The sequence below is a fragment of the Salvelinus fontinalis genome, chromosome 7, assembly GCF_029448725.1.
Source record: "Salvelinus fontinalis isolate EN_2023a chromosome 7, ASM2944872v1, whole genome shotgun sequence".
Taxonomy (NCBI): Eukaryota; Metazoa; Chordata; class Actinopteri; order Salmoniformes; family Salmonidae; genus Salvelinus; species Salvelinus fontinalis.
Window position 1 is genome coordinate 41,493,397 of NC_074671.1, and position 20,796 is coordinate 41,514,192.

At 42.7% G+C, this 20,796-nt stretch overlaps 1 protein-coding gene across 1 annotated transcript; it reads left to right on the forward strand.

Moving 5' to 3' along the window:
- Positions 1 to 9,922: 9,922 nt before the first annotated feature.
- Positions 9,923 to 14,069, forward strand: LOC129859480 (BMP and activin membrane-bound inhibitor homolog). Its single transcript, XM_055929318.1, has 3 exons — positions 9,923 to 10,477; positions 12,183 to 12,461; positions 13,083 to 14,069. The coding sequence occupies exons 1-3, from the start codon at positions 10,402 to 10,404 to the stop codon at positions 13,499 to 13,501; spliced, it is 774 nt and encodes a 257-aa protein (XP_055785293.1). The 5' UTR covers positions 9,923 to 10,401; the 3' UTR covers positions 13,502 to 14,069.
- Positions 14,070 to 20,796: the final 6,727 nt, after the last annotated feature.

The following is a 20,796-nucleotide window of genomic DNA, read 5'->3' on the forward strand; positions in this document are numbered from 1 at the left end:
ACATAAGTATTCAGACCCTTTTCTCAGTACTTTGTTGAAGCACCTTTGGCAGTGAATACAGCCTTGAGTCTTTTTGGGTATGATGCTACAAGCTTGGCACATCTAATAATGACGCCGGAAGGGATGGCATTAAAAACTGTAATATACACTGCTCAAAAAGATAAAGGGAACACTTAAACAACACAATGTAATTCCAAGTCAATCACACTTCTGTGAAATCAAACTGTCCACTTAGGAAGCAACACTGATTAACAATAAATTTCACATGCTGTTGTGCAAATGGGATAGGCAAAAGGTGGAAATTATAGGCAATTAGCAAGACACCGCCAATAAAGGAGTGGTTCTGCAGGTGGTGACCACAGACCACTTCTCAGTTCCTATGCTTCCTGGCTGATGTTTTGGTCACTTTTGAATGCTGGCGGTGCTTTCACTCTAATGGTAGCATGAGACGGAGTCTACAACCCACACAAGTGGTTCAGGTAGTGCAGCTCATCCAGGATGGCACATCAATGCGAGCTGTGGCAAGAAGGTTTGCTGTGTCTGTCAGCGTAGTGTCCAGAGCATGGAGGCGCTACCAGGAGACAGGCCAGTACATCAGGAGACGTGGAGGAGGCCGTAGGAGGGCAACAACCCAGCAGCAGGACCGCTACCTCCGCCTTTGTGCAAGGAGGAGCAGGTGGAGCACTGCCAGAGCCCTGCAAAATGACCTCCAGCAGGCCACAAATGTTCATGTGTCTGCTCAAACAGTCAGAAACAGACTCCATGAGGGTGGTATTAGGGCCCGACGTCCACAGGTGGGGGTTGTGCTTACAGCCCAACACCGTGCAGGACGTTTGGAATTTGCCAGAGAACACCAAGATTGGCAAATTCGCCACTGGTGCCCTGTGTTCTTCACAGATAAAAGCAGGTTCACACTGAGCACGTGACAGACGTGACAGAGTCTGGAGACGCCGTGGAGAACGTTCTGCTGCCTGCAACATCCTCCAGCATGACCGATTTGGCGGTGGGTCAGTCATGGTGTGGGGTGGCATTTCTTTGGGGGCCGCACAGCCCTCCATGTGCTCGCCAGAGGTAGCCTGACTGCCATTAGGTACCGAGATGAGATCCTCAGACCCCTTGTGAGACCATATGCTGGTACGGTTGGCCCTGGGTTCCTCCTAATGCAAGACAATGCGAGACATCATGTGGCTGGAGTGTGTCAGCAGTTCCTGCAAGAGGAAGGCATTGATGCTATGGACTGGCCCACTCGTTCCCCAGACCTGAATCCAATTGAGCACATTTGGGACATCATGTCTCGCTCCATCCACCAACGCCACGTTGCACCACAGACTGTCCAGGAGTTGGCGGATGCTTTAGTCCAGGTCTGGGAGGAGACCATACGCCACCTCATCAGGAGCATGCCCAGGCGTTGTAGGGAGGTCATACAGGCATGTGGAGGCCACACACACTACTGAGCCTCATTTTGACTTGTTTTAAGGACATTACATCAAAGTTGGATCAGCCTGTAATGTGGTTTCCACTTTAATTTTGAGTGTGACTCCAAATCCAGACCTCCATGGGTTGATAAATTTGATTTCCATTGATCATTTTTGTGTGATTTTGTTGTCAGCATATTCAACTATGTAAATAAAAAAGTATTTAATAAGAATATTTCATTCATTCAGATCTAGGATGTGTTATTTTAGTGTTCCCTTTATTTTTTGGAGCAGGCTATTATGTTTCACTGAGTTGTGGCTGAACGACAACACAGATAATATAGAACTGGTTGGTTTTACTGTGCATCGGCAGGACAGAGAAGCTATGTCTGGTAAGGCGGGGGGGGTGTCTATTTGTCAATAACAGCTGGTGCGCGATGTCTAATATTAAAGAAGTCTCGAGGTATTGCTCGCCTGAGGTAGAGTACCTCATGATAAGCTGTAGACCACGCTATCTACCAGGAGTGTTCTCATCTATTGTAGAAAAGGCCCATGGAGTTGGTGGAATAATCCTTTAATTCATGGCCACTTACTCAGCTGGGCCAGGGGCGCTTTAATTAGGTCAGGTGGAAATGACCGACAGATCTCATCCCCATAAAAGGAGGAAATCGCCATCGCCCGATCTCACTGCTTTCTCTCCCTTAACTCCGTCTATTCCAGAAGTTCTGTGCATTCATGAATCCACCCAAGTCCACCGACTCTTACCTTTCATCTGAACTATCTGTTGTGATCGGGAGAGTGGACCATCAGTTATTGTTTATAGTTATTACCGCGGAGCGCGGCTTGGAGCGCACGCTTCAAACATATTGTGTAATGTGAATGGTCAATGATCACGGCCCTACGGATCATCAAAGGCCAATTATGCAATTGATATGGTTAATATGTAATGAAATCAATTACATGTACACATGAAGACACTTGAAAGGGTGAACTGAGAAACGTCATTGTTTGCTGAACTGATCAATTCTGATATCAAACTAATGGGGATTATAGATTGAATAACCGATCACTGTTTGTATTATTCTTCTCCTGATTATGATAAATAGTTACGAGCATAAATGACTCAAGGATGATTCCCATTGACTTCTTAATGACCTGGATTGTTGAATTCCCTAATTATGTTAATCATGAATGATTGTTATGATTTGATCTTTGTGATTATGAATTTGATTGGATACCTGTTATTCTGTTTCCTTTGTTATGCAACACAGACTACTCAGTAAATATACCACTTTATGGTTAAAGGAATTCCTGCCTCAGTCTCATCCATTCCTCTGTCACCTGACACGTGACCACCTGTTCACCTTCACTGTCAGTCATCCTACCTGTCCAGCTACCCACACAGATTCCACTAATCTTTCATCTATATCATTCGTGGCCGTCTATTTACCACCAAAAACCGATGCTGGCACTAAGACCGCACTCAACGAGCTGTGTAATGCCATAAGCAAACAAGAAAATGCTCATCCAGAAGCAGCGCTCCTAGTGGCCGAGGACTTTAATGCAGGAAAACTTAAATCTGTTTTACCTCATTTCTACCAGCATGTTACATGTGCAACCAAAGGGGAAAAAAACTCTAGACCACCTTTACTCCACACACAGAGACACATACAAAGCTCTCCCTCGCCCTCCATTTGGCAAATCTGACCATAAATCTACCCTCTTGATGCCTGCTTACAAGCAAAAACTAAAGCAGGAAGTACCAGTGACTCGCTCAATAAGTAAGTGGTCAGATGACGTGGATGCTACGCTACAGGACTCTTTTGCTAGCACAGACTGGAATATGTTCAGGAATTCCTCCAATGGCATTGAGGAGGTTACCACCTCAGTCACCGGCTTCATCAATAAATGCATCGACGCCGTCATCCCCACAGTGACCGTACGTACATATCCCAACCAGAAGCCATGGATTACACTCAACATCCGCATCGAGCTAAAGGCTAGAGTTGCCACTTTCAAGGAGCGGGACACTAATCCGGACGCTTATAAGAAATCCCACTATGACCTCAGACAAACCATCAAATAGGCAAAGCGTCAATACAGGATAATGATTGAATCCTACTACACCGGCTCTGACACTCGTCAGATGTGGCAGGGCTTGAAAACTATTACTTACTACAAAGGGAAACCCAGCCACAAGCTGTCCAGTGACGCAAGCCTACCAGAGGAGGCAAGCAACACTGAAGCATGAATGAGAGCACCAGCTGTTCCAGACAACTGTGTGATAACGCTCTCCGTAGCCAATGTTAGCAAGACTTTTAAACAGGTCAACATTCACAAATCCGTGGGGCGAGACGGATTACCAGGACGTGTACTCAAAGCATGCGCGGACCAACTGGCAAGTGTCTTCACTGACATTTTCAACCTCTCCCTGACTGAGTCTGTAATACATACATGTTTCAGGCAGATCACCATAGTCCTTGTGCCCAAGGAAGCGAAGGTAACCTGCATAAATGATTACCACCCCGTAGAATTCATGTCAGTAGCCATGAAGTGCTTTGAAAGGCTGGTCATGGCTCACATCAACGCCATCATCCCGGAAACCCTAGACCCACTCCAATTCGCATACTCCCCCAACAGATCCACAGACGACGCAATCTCTATCGCACTCCACGCTGCACTTTCCCACCTAGACAAAAGGAGCACCTATGTGAGAATGCTGTTCATTGACTACAGCTCAGCATTCAACACCATAGTGCCCACAAAGCTAATCACTAAACCAAGGACCCTGGGACTAAACACCTCCCTCTGCAGCTGGATAATGGACTTCGTGACGGGCCACCCCCAGGTGTTAAGGCAACAACTCATTTGCCACACTGATCCTCTACACTGGGGCCCCTCATGTGCGCGTGCTTAGTTCCCTCCTGTACTCCCTGTTCACCCACGACTGCATGGCCAAACACGACTCCAACACCATCATTAAGTTTGCTGATGACACAACAGCAGCAGGCCTGACAACAATGAGACAGCCTATAGCGAGCAGGTCAGAAACAGTGTGGTGCCAGGCAGTGTGGTGCCAGGACAACAACCTCTCCCTCAATGTGAGCAAGACAAAGGAGCTGATCGTGGACTACGGGAAAGGTGTGCCGAACAGGCCTCCATTAACATTGACGGGGCTGTAGTGGAGCGAGTCGAGAGTTTCAAGTTCCTTGGTGTCCACATCACCAACAAACTATCATGTTCCAAACACACCAAGACAGTCGTGGTGAGGGCACAACAACACCTTTTCCCCCTCAGGAGACTGACAAGATTAGGCATGGGTCCTCAGATCCTCAAAAGTACTACAGCTGCACCATCGAGAGCATCCTGACCGGTTCTATCACCACCTGGTATGGCAACTGCTCGGGATCTAACCGTAAGGCGCGACAGAGGGTAGTGGGTACGGCCCAGTACATCACTGGGACCAAGCTTCCTGCCAGGACCTATATACTAGGCGGTGTCAGAGGAAGGCCCAAAAATTGTCAACTCCAGTCACCTAAGTCATAGACTGTTCACTTTCTAGTGAACAGTCTATGACTTAAAGCTTCTACCCCCAAGCCATAAAACTGCCGAACAATAAACAGCCACTATGTTTAATATATTTATCTTCACTTTTGACGTTGAGACTAGCGTTTTGCGGGAACTATTTAATGAAGCTGCCAGTTGAGGACTAGACACTCTAATGTACTTGTCTTCTTGCTCAGTTGTGCACCGGGGCTTCCCACTCCTCTTTCTATTCTGGTTAGGGACAGTTTGTGCTGTTCTGTGAAGGGAGTAGTACACAGCGTTGTACAAGATTTTCAGTTTCTTGGCAATTTCCCGCACGGAATAGCCTTAATTTCTCAGAACAAGAATAGACTGACGAGTTTCAGAAGAAAGTCCTTTGTTTCTGGCCATTTTGAGCCTGTAACCGAACCCACAAGTGCTGATGCTCCAGACACTCAACTAGTCTATAGAAGGTCAGTTTTATTCGTTTTTTAATCAGCACTACATTTTTCAGCTGTGCTAACATAACTGCAAAATGGTTTTCTAATGATCAATTAGCCTTTTAAAATGATAAACTTGGATTAGCTAACACAACGTGCCATTGGAACACAGGAGTGATGGTTGCTGATAACGGGCCTCTGTACGCCTTTGTAGATATTCCATAAAAAATCTGCCGTTTCCAACTACAATAGTAATTTACAACATTAACAATGTCTACACTATATCTCTGATAAATTAATTCGATGTTATTTTAATGGACAGTTTTTTAAATTTTCTTTCAAAAACAAGGATATTTCTATGTGACCCCAAACTTTTGAACTGTAGTATATATATATAAATATATATATATAATGGTGTGTATAAACCATACGGACAGGATATTAATAGAAGGATATTAATAGAAAATAGAAAAGTCTCTCAGTCCCAGCTTTGATGCTCCTGTACTGTCTCCGCCTTGCAGATGGTTGCGGGGTGAACAGGCCCGCACACAAAAAACACACATTGTTTTGTTTTCTTAACCATTCTCTTTTGTGTAATCTATTCTACCCCATAATGTGGAAATGAATGACCATCATAGGCCAGATGCATAGCATAGTTTGTCTTTTCCATTCTCAATGTCCTCCCTTGCACCAACTGCTTGAAACTAAACAGCCTGTCATATTAAAATCAAATGTTATTTGTCACATGCGCCAAGTACAACAGGTGTAGTAGGCCTTACAGTGAAATGCTTATCTACAAGCACTTAACCGACAACGCAGTTTAAAGAAAAATACTTTAAAATAAAAGTAACAAATAGTTAAAGAGCAGCAGTAAAATAACAATAGCGAGGCTATATACAGGGGGTACCGGTATAGAGTCAATGTGCGGGGGCACCGGTTAGTCAAGGTAATTGAGATTATTCAGGTATTAAAATGACTGAACAGTGATTTGAGTTAATTGATTGGTTTGAGATCATTTGAGTTAAGCTGATTGCTTGATTAATTGATTGATTTATTCAACAGGAAATGTTTCATGCAAGAGAGAAAAAAAGTATGTAAACCTGTCTATCCGTGACTACCATCCACAGTTTGTAGGGGACAGTTCACTCTGAGCCAGTAGATGGCATTATTCAACCATACAACTGAGGTCAACCTAGTATCACAGATTATTGTGAAATAGATACAAATTGCTTATGGGAAATTTGTGTCAGGCACACAAAAAAGTGTATTTTTTATTGTGCAGTGCACGAGTTTGTATACAGTGCATTTCAATCACAGATAACGACAGTAGGTTACTTAAGACAGATATGGCCATATAATACAAATGTCTAGCAACCCAAAGGTTGTGTGTTTGAATCTCATCATGGATAACTTTAGCATTTTCTCTAATTAGCTACTTTGCAACTACTTACTACTTTTGAGATACTTTGCAACTACTTAGCATGCTAGCTAACCTTTCCCCTAACCTTAAAACCCTTTAACCTAACTCCTAAACCTAACCCTTTAACTACTTAGCTAGCATGTTAACTATCCCTAACCTTATCCCCTAACCCTGACCTTAACCCCTAGCCTAGCTAACGTTAGCCACAACACATTGGAATTAGTGTAATGTACACTAATGCATTATTAAGAAAGAAAATCACTTAATGCACACAAAATGCATTGTGATGAAAAAGTGGACTTTTTTGTGTGCCTGTCACGAGTTTCGAATAAGTAATTTGTGTCCATTTCACAATAAGATGTGATAGTGTGTTGCCTGAGATACAGACAAAAGGCCTACAATTCATGCAGGGAACATGCCATTCATTCTGGTTCATTCATAGAGCACCTCAAGGCCTTTTAGATATTATTACCATGTCTGATTATATATCGCACCCTCTATTTAATTTCGGAAGTTTATTAGAATTTCATCTATTCTCGAGGAAAGGGTTGCATAGGCTATTATGTTACAGTTCTTAGTGACAGTTACCTGAAACGGATATAAAAAGTTCATTTACCAGACGGAGAGCATAATTTTGGAGCACAGGAGTGTCATGTTTGTTATAAAGATTAGCAATATAAGTAGAGTGTGAAAACAGTTGCAAGGATAAGAGTAGGCCTATATCGGACATTTCTAAAATGGTGTAACTACTTGTCATTTCTAGAGGCAGATCAACAAGTTTAGGTTTAGCCTAGTTTGTTCAACAGATTTGGGTGGATGATGCAAAGCAGGTGTAGGTCTGGCGTCTCTCAGGAAAGCTTTACTCTTTGACATTGTGTCTATGACCGTCTGTTGGGCAAAAATGTGTCTCAATTCAATTCAAAGGGCTTTATTGGCATGGGTAACATATGTTTACATTGCCAAAGCAAGTTAAATAGATAAGCTAATAAACAAAAGTGAAATAAACAATCAGAAGTTTGGTGTCAACATTGCACTCAAAATAGTAGAAACATTTAAAATGTTAGGCCTATATTATGGCTATGGCTATGTAATAGCGAGAGACAGAGAGATGTCTCTCGCTATTCTTCGTAGGCTGTAGAATTTATTTTCCATTTATGCCCAGGCCTAGCATTTTCTTTGGTATGAATATTTTTTATATATGGCTTAGGCTACTAGTTGGCTTGACATTTTCACAGAATATGTGACTGGGCATTTAACTACCGTCATGAGAATGTTGCCATTGTTTCCTTTTCTGGAGATTCCGCCTGAAGATGTTAATTAGGGGATAGAGACAGACGAAAACTACTGCTGCATAGTTTACCACGAGAATGTTTGATGCTATTAGTATAAAAGCTTACCTAGCTAACATTCCATGTAGCCTATAATCCTGTTCGTTCATGGAATTCTGAAATAAACAAATTCTCAAGTTGAACACTTTAGCCTAAAATAGGTATTCAATATCTTAATATTCCTAACCCATGTAGGCCTATAGCCCACAAACCAGACATGGGATGGCTGGCTGCTGAGGCTGCTACATAGTAGGCAAACGACATTGGTGAATAACACTTTACCTTTTTCCTGAATAATGTAATTTATGATTGTTTGGTTGTAATTCTTTCTTGTCAATCAACCTTTAAAAATAAAAAAAACATTATTTGTTATTTTTTTAATCCAAACGTCAAACTGTCTTGGACTACAATTTCCAAAGTAATCAGAATCAACAGATAGGCTAGTGGCGGTTTGATTTGGGCTGGTTGGTTTTGATATCGATCGGAGACGAGTGCTGCTGTGTGTTTTGCATGGGATTGTTTCGAGAGTAATTGAGTGTCAGTGTCTGTCTATGTCGTCCTAGTGGCGCCAAGTGTCTTTTTGGATTGCTAATTTCTCTAACCGTCTATTAACCACCCATAACATCCATTTACACAGGTAGCAGCAATCTATACTGAACACAAATATAAACACATCATGCAACAATTTCAATGATTTTACTGAGTTACTGTTCATATAAGGAAATCAGTCAATTGAATAAAATCAATTAGGCTCTAATCTGTGTATTTCATGACTAGGCAGAGGCACAGCCATTGTTGGGCCTGGGAGGGCATAGGCCCACCCACTGGGGAGCCAGGCCAAGCCAATCAGAATATTTTTTTACCCACAAAATGGCTTTATTACAGACAGAAATACTCCTCAGTTTCATCATCTGTCTGGTCTCAGACGATCCCGCAGGTGAAGAAGTCGGATGTGGAGGTCCTGGGCTGGTGTGGTTACACGTTGTAAAGCCGGCTGGACGTACTGCCAAATGTTGGAGGTGGCTTATGGTAGAGAAATTAACATGAAATTATCTGACAACAGCTCTGGTGGAAATTCCTGCAGTCTACATGCCAATTGCACACTCCCTCAAAATCTGTTGCCTTTAATTGTCCACAGCACATGGTGCACCTGTGTAATGATCATGCTGTTTAATCAGCTTCTTGATATGCCACACCTGTCAGGTGGATGGATTATCTTGGTAAAGGAGAAATGCTCACTAACAGGGATGTAAACAAATTTGTGCACAACATTTGAGAGAAATAAGCTTCTTGTGCTCATGGAAATTTTCCAGGATGTTTTGTTTCAGCTCATGAACATGGGACCAACACTTTACATGTTGCGTAATAGATCTCTCTGGGCTGGCATAGGCTGGGGAACCTGCTCTTGGTGGCGTCAGCCTAACAAGGCAATTTGGATAGCCTAACTTATAAATAGACTAGACTATGTTTTCATTATTAGGCTATTCAGGTAGAATATAAACTAAGGCATGTATAGGCCTATTTTATGCTACTTTTTATTAAAACAATGTAGCCAACACTCACGGTTACATTGATTGACCCAAACTGTAACACTGTTACATTGCATTGACTAGTCAGTATAAGAGAGTGTATGGCACTTACAGTAGGAGGAATATTAAATTGTGTGAATGCAATGGAAATCAATGCAAATCTAAAGTTTATAAAGTATGCAAATTGGGCTAGGGATGACCCAATGAGCACTCAGGGGGCGGACTTAGGTTACGTATCGAAGTCTGGCTCAGATATTTCTTCAACTCAAGAGCCTCTACCCGAAGTCGACTAGTGAAGTGTTGATGCGAGAGTGAGCAACCGTTTATTCACATTTCGTTGGTTTCGGATTATAAGTGTTATGCTCAACTATCATCGCGGATGTGTGTGAAGTCGGAGTGGACAAGTAGTTACAAGATTTATCACTTTTTCTACTCATGGAATGTATTTTTTCCCCTTATTTTCAGCAGCTATAAACATTCAGTTTTTTCCTGCAGGGCTATCCAAGTAAGGTAAACAAGTCGGATTTTAGGGCTATTTCTCATGTAACCTAGTTTTCTCGATGCAGGGACAAGCCATTCGTTCTTTTTTGTTATTTTCTTACGTCTTCCAAAGGATTGTGATTGTGGCAACATTTGTTCGCAGTCCAACGCTAATTTCTGTAGCGTTCATGTAACCTTGTCTTCGAGCTCAGCCCTACGGGTTTTGCTACTGGGATAAGGGGACTAAAAAGTTACTTGTCATAAATGGATCGCCATTCCAGTTTCATTTGCATTTGGCTACAACTGGAACTGTGTGCCATGGCTGTTCTTCTTACTAAAGGTAAACCTTGATCCCTAAAAACGTGCTTTTATGTTATCTTTTTTGGATATAATATGTTTCTAAATGTCTCTCAATCAACAATAGGTTTTATAATTCTGCCAGATATTCCAACACGAGAGGTGTCTTAATTGTTATAACTAAGAAAACGCAGCTTTCTATACAGTAGGTGTTCTGTGTGTGTCCCATGAGTTCATATAGCAAGGCCTTTCCATTATGGTAAAATTGGCACAAACAGACTGAATGACTCAAATGGTTATCATAGTTCTCGCGTTTGTGCACACGCACTATTTGATATTATGTGATATTATGTAGCCTATAGGCTATAGCGGTTAATGTAAAGAAATAAACACAATCAACTCGAGTCTCCAAATAACTTAAAATCAAAGCGCAGTAGCTAGGCCTAGGCTACTATAGTGTACTGGTGATTGTCTGGTATATACAGCATTTGGCATTTATAAGACAGTAATGTGTTAGTGTATTAGAGCGCCATAATGCTTTTATAATGTGTTGTTTAGGGCCCAATGTAGTGCAGGTCCCTGTCAATGGTCAGCTCATGATGTTTTAATAAAATGACAGCATGTAACTGAGACTCTGAAAGTAGCCTACACACAAACAGCTTGTAACAACATACAAAGGCCCGTATTTACTTGGGTGCATTTCTGTGTTTTTATGTTTGTTGCTGTCTTGTAACAGTGTTAATAAAGATAAGGATTTCTATTGAAAAGTATAACAACTCGATACAAATAGCCTGTGCCATATTTAACAGTTTTAAAACCACAGCCTAAGAGTATCCTAAAACATCTGATTATAAGTGAAACGCTACTCATAACATTTGCAACGCTTTTTTTTCACTCTTTTTATTTCTATAAAGAAAAGGTGCAAAAAATAATAATGATAAGATTGTTTGGTGGAAGCTTTTGAGATGAGAAGCCAGGGGAACACCCATCCCATCCTGACCACACTAAAGCTTGCGTGCAAGCTGAAAAGGGAGTCTCCTGCACCACTCTCACTCCCCTTTACAAGTTTCCATTTGGGTTGATTTAAAAAAAAAAAATTGGCACACAAACCACCATAAGCTACACAGTTCCTGTTTCATAATACGGACTTAAAGGACCATTTTGCACGGAAAGCTCTTAAACTCGGCTTATTTGCTGTAGTTTAAACAGAGAAATACTTCTCAAAGTATTTCAGGGTTTACCTTGTCATTTACATGTATTTTGACAATGTTGCCAATGTCACTTCAGTCCTAATTTGGGAGTCTTAAAAAGACAAGTAGTCTGGTTTCTGGGTCTTGAAATAGCGAGGTGACATTATAATTTGATTTTAAAAGCAAAGTAGGTAGACTATAGGCAAGGCTATTGACCTTATTTTATTCTGGGATATTACAGCGCTGTGTGTGACTAACTCATATAGCCTACGTCCAGCTGACAAGTTTATAACATTTCACTTATTTTACTATGAAACACAAGATTTCTCCCCTGTCGGAATGGGTTTGATTTCCCAAACTGCTAACGTTACCCTGTTAGAAAACATAGGCATAGTCCGTGCATACATTTCAAATCTGTGAATTAAGACGTTATTATTACTAGATAATAATATGTAGAATGTGTGGTCTGACATGTTGGTGGTGGGTAGGCTATAGCCTAATATTTAGCCTACAAGACTTCATAAACAAAGACTTACATGCATTTATTTTTATTTTTAGGAGAAATACGGTGTTACTGTGATGCCCCCCACTGCGTGGCCACAGGCTACATGTGCAAATCTGAACTAAACGCTTGTTTCACCAAGGTGTTGGACCCTATGAACACCAACTCGCCTCTCACGCACGGCTGTCTAGATCCCATAGCAAACGCTGCCGACGTGTGCAGCGCTAAGAACACAGATGCCCTGAGTGGGGGCTTGTACACACTAGAATGTTGTCACGACGACATGTGTAACTACAGAGGACTACACGACCTGGCGCACACCAGAGAATCTACAGGTAAGGAAGGGGAGAGAATGGAAACGTTCAATTGCTCTACTGTGGCTCTGTAAACTGTACGGATACTGAAGTTATTCTATTATTTTCTATTCTACTCTTTTGATAAGGTTCATAATGTGTGACAGACAGAGCAACCAAAGTGACGATTTTGTAGTGTAGTCTACTGTTTACATCTGTCATAGTCCTATGTTGTAACTCTATCGACAACAGCGGTTCTTAAATGGCCTACTGTAAGGACATGCTGTCCATACACTTTTTTCTTTAACAATTCCGTCTTTAACAAAACTTCAGATTGACTTTTAATCGGCAGCAGCGGGGGGGGGGTGCCTTGTAGAATATCCCTTCTCAGACTGTATGTAGCGGTGCCTAAATACTAGCTTCATTGAGTTATGGAAAGGTGCATACAGCCTTACAGAGAGGAAGGGAGAGCTCTCAAGTAGGGATTTCTGTTATGACAGTCAAGGGAGTTTAGCTCGTTTAGTAGCTGAATAATTTTGGGGGTGGCTCTTATTTTAGAAAGACGACTCATTGCATTCAACTTCTGAAAGCAGAAGACAAGTTTCCATTGGACACCAATGTACATTGCACAATAAAATAATCGTATTTTCCCTCCACCTCCAGATCACGGCAGGTACCAGCCTGAGAGCAACAACCATAACCTGGTCACGCGGGTACAGGAGCTGGCCTCTGCCAAAGAGGTGTGGTTCAGGGCAGCAGTGATTGCGGTGCCTATCGCGGGAGGCCTCATCCTGGTTCTTCTCATCATGCTGGCGTTAAGGATGCTCCGCAGCGAGAACAAGCGGCTGCAGGACCAGAGGCAGCAGATGTTGTCACGGCTCCACTACAGCTTCCATGGCCACCACACTAAGAAGGGCCACGTGGCAAAGCTAGACTTGGAGTGTATGGTGCCTGTGACGGGCCACGAGAACTGCTGCCTCACCTGTGACAAGATGAGACAGGCAGACCTGGGAAATGACAAGATACTCTCACTGGTACACTGGGGGATGTACAGTGGGCACGGGAAGCTGGAGTTTGTATAACTTACTTTTCTAAGATCGTTTGACTTCACTTTATGTCCCACCACACCCTACCCCACCCGCCCCCCAAAAAACAGCCAAGACTGCCTCCTCCACTCGTTGGGGTTTCTCTTTTAACTTAAAAAATGAATCCCCATTTTTGTCCATTGTACTTATCTGTTTTCTTCAATGGAAGAAAAAGAGGACTGAATTGAGCGCAAGCCTTGTGGTTTTTGCTAAAGGAGCACTTTACTTGAAAATGAAAGGCAAACCAATAAGGAGCTGAGCGGGCAGGACTGAGCTGACGGACTGAAAGAGCTCTGTCAAGACTCTGTCTGCCTGTGCATCCTGGACTTTACACAGACCGCTGAAGGATTCCAAATCTGTCTTATTTGCACATTTGTAAAAACAAAAAAAACGTTGTTTTGCTTAAAAAAAAGCTAAATAGGAGAAGAATTTAACTGACACCAGGGTACAAAAAATTACTTTTTGAGGAGTATAGGTGACTGTAGGTGTGTACACTCCTCTGTATGTTTCTTGATCCAAGCTTATTGTAAAGATTTAAAATATATATATTTTTGTCTGAAAGAAAGACCCTGTTCTGTGTGTTCTTCCCTGCTATGTGTGTGTGAGAGAGCGAGAAAGAGAGATGAGAGCTGTGGCTCATGTCAGAGAGGGCTTTTTTCTAGCTGTTTCTTTCTGGGGTGTGTGTCAGTACAGTAGTATGTGAGAGGATGTGTGGCGAGAGAGGAACATGCTGCCTCGGTGATGTATGTTGGTCCAGGCAGAGTGTGTCTGTGTGTGTGTGTGTAGGGCTGACTTCATAGTGAGGCCATGTTTCACAGTAGTGCTCCACATGACTCAGTCATTCTTGAACTTCCTCCAAAGGTTAGGATCTCAGCTTCCAACAAATGTTGTTTATTTCATTGCACATGCTGGATTTCTCCTGGAAGTAGTGTGGATATTTATTTTATATTCAGTCTAAGGCCAGTATAAGCCCTCCCCATTCAGCTTCTCTGGATGTGTTTCAGCCGACACACTAACCCTCCTGTATCCAACCTCGTGTTGATGAAGAGGGCTTTTTCCCCTGCCAAGCAACTAGGCTAGCGATTATACCAAACTTACCACTCTTATTACACCACTTAGAAATAGATCTCAAGTATGATGGTGGGGTTTGTTTTATTAAGAGAGTTATTGATGAGCTATTAAGATAGTTAATATGGAACCTACAGAGTTATGGGTTTAATAATGTGAAGCCTGTATTTGTTATTGTTGTTGTGTTGAAAACCCCATCACTTCTTCTCCCAGTATGTGTTCCTCTCCCATCGATTTGGCCTTCTACTTTATTACATAGTAATACTTCCCTGATGATGTCTGAGAGGGGAGGGATGAACATGCAGGAGCACATAAACACACACAGTATGCACTCACCCAGACATGCAAGCTTACACACACACACACACTCACTCACTCAGGGAGACTAGTAGAGCCTCTTCATGCCACATACAGACCGGATGCACCGTCACACTGGCTCTTCAATAAAAGTATTCTCCAGGCCCATTAGGATAGGCTACCATTTTGCTGAGAGGCTGGCGGTCATGCTGTTTGTATTGACATGCACACGTAATGAGGTGGTCGACTGGCTTCCTTCAAAAGCCCAATTTGTTTTGAAGTGACTTCAAACTCCTCCCTTTCTAACTTGCCAGTGAATTTTTATTAATGTACAGTACCAGTCAAAAGTTGACACACCTATTCATTCAAAGGTTTTTCTTTATTTTCTACATTGTAGAATAATAGTGAAGACATAACAACTATGAAATAGCACATGTAGAATCATGTAGTAACCAAAAAAGTGTTAAACAAATCAAAATACATTTTAGATTCTTCAAGGTAGCCACCTTTTGCCTTGATGACAGCTTTGCACACTATTGGTATTCTCTCAACCAGCTTCACCTGGAATGCTTTTCCAACAGTCTGGTAGGAGTTCACACTTGTTGGCTGCTTTTCCTTCACTCTGGTCCAACTCATCCCATACCATCTCAATTGGGTTGAGGTCAGGTTGAGGTCCTTCTTGGTCAAATAGCCCTTACACAGCCTGGAGGTGTGTTGGGTCATTGTCCTGTTGAAAAACAAATGATAGTCCCACTAAGTGCAATCCAGATGGGATGGCTATGCTGGTTAAGTGTGCCTTGAATTCTAAATAAATCACTGACAGTGTCATCAGCAAAGCACCCGACACCATCACACCTCCTCCATGCTTCACGGTGGGAACTACACATGTGGAGATCATCTGTTCACCTGCACTGCGTCTCACAAAAACATGGCGGTTGGAATCAAAAATTTGGACTTTCCACCAGTCTAATGTCCATTGCTCGTGTTTCTTGGCCCAAGAAAGTATTTTCTTCTTATTGGTATCCTTTAGTAGTGGTTTCTTTGCAGCAATTTGACCATGAAGGCCTGATTCACACAGTCTCCTCTGAACAGTTGATGTTGAGATGTGTCTGTTCCTTGAACTCTGTGAAGCATTTATTTGGGCTGAAATGTCTGAGGCTGGTAACTAATTAACTTCTGCGGGAGCGGTAACTCTGGGTCTTCCTTTCCTGTGGCGGTCCTCATGAGAGCCAGTTTCATCATAGCGCTTGATGGTTTTTGCGACTGCGCTTGAAGAAAACTTAAAAGTTCTTGAAATGTTCCATATTGACTGACCTTCATGTCTTATTTGAGCTGTTCTTGCCATAATATGGACTTGGTCTTTTACCAAATAGGGCTATTTTCTGTATACCACCCCTACGTTGTCACAACACAACTGATTGGCTCAAACGCATTAAGAAGGAAATAAATTCCCCAAATTAACTTTTAACAAAGGCACACCTGTTGAATTGAAATGCGTTCCTGCATTCCACCTCATGAAGCTGGTTGAGATAATGCCAAGAGTGTGCACCGCTGTCATCAAGGCAAAGGGTGGCAAAGGATGTCCAAACCTTTGACTGGTGCTGTATATTCTGGTTGCGTTGGACCCTGGTTAAAAGTTGTGCACTTTATAGGGAAAAGGGTGCTATTTGGGGGGGCACTCTCTCTCGCGTAGACTTGTCAAGAATCATAGGCTCATCTACTCCAGTCTCATGTTTAACGACTAGCAGCTATGAGGGTGAGATATTCAGCTTTTATTGGTATGTGACATTTTTCAACCTCATAGCAGGGAAGGTTAACTACCGTGATTTAAATCAGAGGTGTTTTTATTTTTTTCTCCCCGCCTCACTGACGATCAACATTCATGCAGTCGGTGTGTGTGTATGTTAAGGGCTCTCATGGACTATGCTGTGGCCGAGTTAAACAATATACCGTATGAAGTGAAAACACACATAGAACCTGTTAACACCTGCACATGGTAGTGGATGCACACATACTGTTACACAGCTTTTTATAACCTTCTATATTATTCTTGTTTTTTCCTCTTCAGCAGACTCTATAGCAGGGATCATCAACTAGATTCAGCCGTGGGACGATTTTTTTTTCTTGAGCGAAAGATTATGGATCCCAAACTGAACCCTTCCCACCTATAAGATAACTGGTTCATTTACTCTGAGTGACAGACATTTTTTCTATGATCCTAAATCTGGCCATGAACCACCAGACAGATGCCAGTAGTCCTTCTACAGTAGAGGTTCTACTGGTAGCGGTCAGGGTGCCGGAACATAGTTACATATAATTTGTAGACTGCAAATTGACCACAAGAAGCCCAAACAGATATACTATTTGACTAAAACATAATCATTTAAATCCTTGCTTACATTTGTATACGATCACATACACTACATGCCCAAAGGTATGTGGACACCTGCTCGTCGAACATTCCAAAATCATGGGCAATAATATGGAGTTGATCCGACTTTCCTGCTATTAACAGCCTCCACTCTTTATTTTTTATTTTAAGTTAATCTTTATTTAATTAGGCAAGTCAGTTAAGAACAAATTCTTATTTACAATGGCGTCCTTCACCGGCCAAACCCGGACGATGCTGGGCCAATTGTGTGACCGCCCTATGGGACTCCCAATTACGGCCGGTTGTGATACAGCCTGGAATCTAACCAGGGTGTCTGTAGTGACGCCTCTAGCCCTGAGATGCAGTGCCTTAGACCGCTGCGCCACTTGGGAGCCCAAGGTAAGCCTTCTTTTCGGAAGGCTTTCCATTAGATGTTGGAACATTGCTGCAGGGACTAGCTTTCATTCAGCCACATGCATTAGTGAGGCCGGGCATTGATCTTGGGCGTAAGGCCTGGCTCGCAGTCAGCGTTCCAATTAATCCCAAAGGTGTTCAATGGGGTTGAGGTCAGGGCTCTGTGCAGGCCAGTCAAGTTCTTCCACACCGATCTCGACAAACCATTTCTGTATGGACCCCGCTTTGTGCGCGAGGGAATTGTAATGCTGAAACAGGAAAGGGCCTTCCCCAAACTGTTGCCATAAAGTTGGAAGCACAGAATCGTCTAGAATGTCATTCATTGTATGCTGTAGTGTTAAGATTTCCCTTCACTGGAACTAAGGGGCCATGAAAAACATCCTCCAGACCATTATTCCTCCTGCACAAAACTGTACAGTTGGCGCTATGCATTGGGGCAGATAACATTCTCCTGGCATCCGCCAAACCCAGATTCGTTAGTCGTACTGCCAGATGGTGAAGCGTTGTTGCTCCTAGACATTTCCACTTCACAATAACAGCACTTGCAGTTGACCGGGGCAGCTCTAGCAGGGCAGAAATTTGGTAAACTGACTTGTTGGAAAGGTGGCATCCTATGACGATATCACGTTGAAAGTCCCTGAGCTCTTCAGTAAAGCCATTCTACTGCCAATGTTTTTCTATGGAGATTGATTGACTGTGTTCTCGATTTTATACACCTGTCAGCAACAGGTGTGACTGAAATAGCCGATTCCACTAATTTGAAGGGGTGTCCTCATACTTGTGTGTATATAGTGTATATCTCTCTATTATGCATGGGAATACTTTCTAAAATTAAAATCACTTGGAGTTTATTTGTTGGTGTTTTTACAGTCTTTTATGTACAACAACAAAAAATGTGGTCAGAAAACTGCGGTCTGCTCTATAGAGAACCCTGCTCTATAGAGATGTAAGGTTATCCATGTTAACTATTGATCATGAGTGGTTTATTACTCAGGATTTATCCTTAGTGAAGGTTACAGGTTATTATGTATCTTCACTCAGCATTGACTACAAAGGTGCATTACTCTTAATGCACATACATTTATAACATATTCAAACAAGTCTACACACTATAAACGGTTTCCCAAACGAACTCTTGAACCTTTTACCGTCTCTGAAATAGTTCTTGTCACTCCCCAGGCCTTTCTTGAAAACATACTGTATAAACGTCTCACTGAAGATGATTGACTTGTTATCCATTAAAATAAAAACAGAATAAAATCATACATTCTGAAAAAACTAACAATTCATCATTTTAGAAAACAACAATTTACAAGTCAAAGAAAGGAGGATGTACAATAGTGTCATTCTGCCCTGTGAGGAATGGACATTCTTTAAAATAAGACATGGAATAAATATTTATTCCACACAAAGCAAATTCATTTCCTTTGAATGGATAAAAATATGTGTTGGTCCCTGTCCTAATTTACCCATCTAAATATTTATCCCTGCGTGTTGTTAACATTTAGATATAAATCTGCCTCAAGAGAAAAATTATTTGGTTGGGAATGTTTACGAGATCTGACTGGGACTCTTGAAGCTTAATGTCACCGTCTGTAAATAGATGTCTTGTTATTTTTTTTAAAGAGGGCTTTTCAGTTGCATTTCAACCACGGTTAAATCAGCACAATATCTCTCCAAATGAAAGATAATTCATTAAAAGACGGAGACAGAGATGATAATGATTAAATTACATTAAATTTCAAGTTCCAAATAGATATTCCAATGTCTGACTTTGTATATCAGTGTAGCTAACAACCCGTGCTGCTAGTCAAGAGTCCTGCTGGTTCGTTTTGTGTCACTGAGGCAAGGCTGAGAGAAGTCGTGCTCGTGAGGAGAAGGAGGAGGAGAGGAGGAGGTGGGAGACAAGAGGAAGGAAGAGGGGTCTGGAAGCGGCCAAGCCAGTCCTCATGAGATGTGTTGAGACTCTGGCTATTAACTTACTGACATTCAGGATCCAGACTAGGCCCAGTAGTGACCTGTCCCCACCAGACCTTAACTGAGATGAACACAGCCCTGGGCCTCTGGGACTGTGCCCCTCAGACAGACTCTATTCTCCATTCAGCACTCTGTGGATGTGACACCTTCATCATCTGTGCTACTATAAGAGCACTTATGGGCCCTTCTCTGTCAGTTGGAGATCAGGTCCTAAAGACAGATGGCAGAACAATGTTTAACTCTCCTGAGAGACTGACATTTCTTACCCTCTGAGTCCCACCTCCTACAACCACTCATCTCTCCAGTCATGGATGACAGAGATAGGCTCATATGGCATAACACTTTTTTTGTGGTTAAAAACTCTCTTTTGTAGTCACGATGTTATACATTTACATTTAAGTCATTTAGCAGACGCTCTTATCCAGAGCAACTTACAAATTGGTGCATTCACCTTATGATATCCAGTGGAACAACCACTTTACAATAGTGCATCTAAATCTTTTAAGGGGGGGGGTTAGAAGGATTACTTTATCCTATCCTAGGTATTCCTTAAAGAGGTGGGGTTTCAGGTGTCTCCGGAAGGTGGTGATTGACTCCGCTGACCTGGCGTCGTGAGGGAGTTTGTTCCACCATTGGGGTGCCAGGGCAGCGAACAGTTTTGACTGGGCTGAGCGTGAACTGTACTTCCTCAGAGGTAGGGAGGCGAGCAGGCCAGAGGTTGATGAACGCAGTGCCCTTGTTTGGGTGTAGGGCCTGATCAGAGCCTGAAGGTACGGAGGTGCCGTTCCCCTCACAGCTCCGTAGGCAAGCACCATGGTCTTGTAGCGGATGCGAGCTTCAACTGGAAGCCAGTGGAGAGAGCGGAGGAGCGGGGTGACGTGAGAGAACTTGGGAAGGTTGAACACCAGACGGGCTGCGGCGTTCTGGATGAGTTGTAGGGGTTTAATGGCACAGGCAGGGAGCCCAGCCAACAGCGAGTTGCAGTAATCCAGACGGGAGATGACAAGTGCCTGGATTAGGACCTGCGCCGCATCCTGCGTGAGGGAGGGTCGTACTCTGCGAATGTTGTAGAGCATGAACCTACAGGAACGGGTCACCGCCTTGATGTTAGTTGAGAACGACAGGGTGTTGTCCAGGATCACGCCAAGGTTCTTAGCACTCTGGG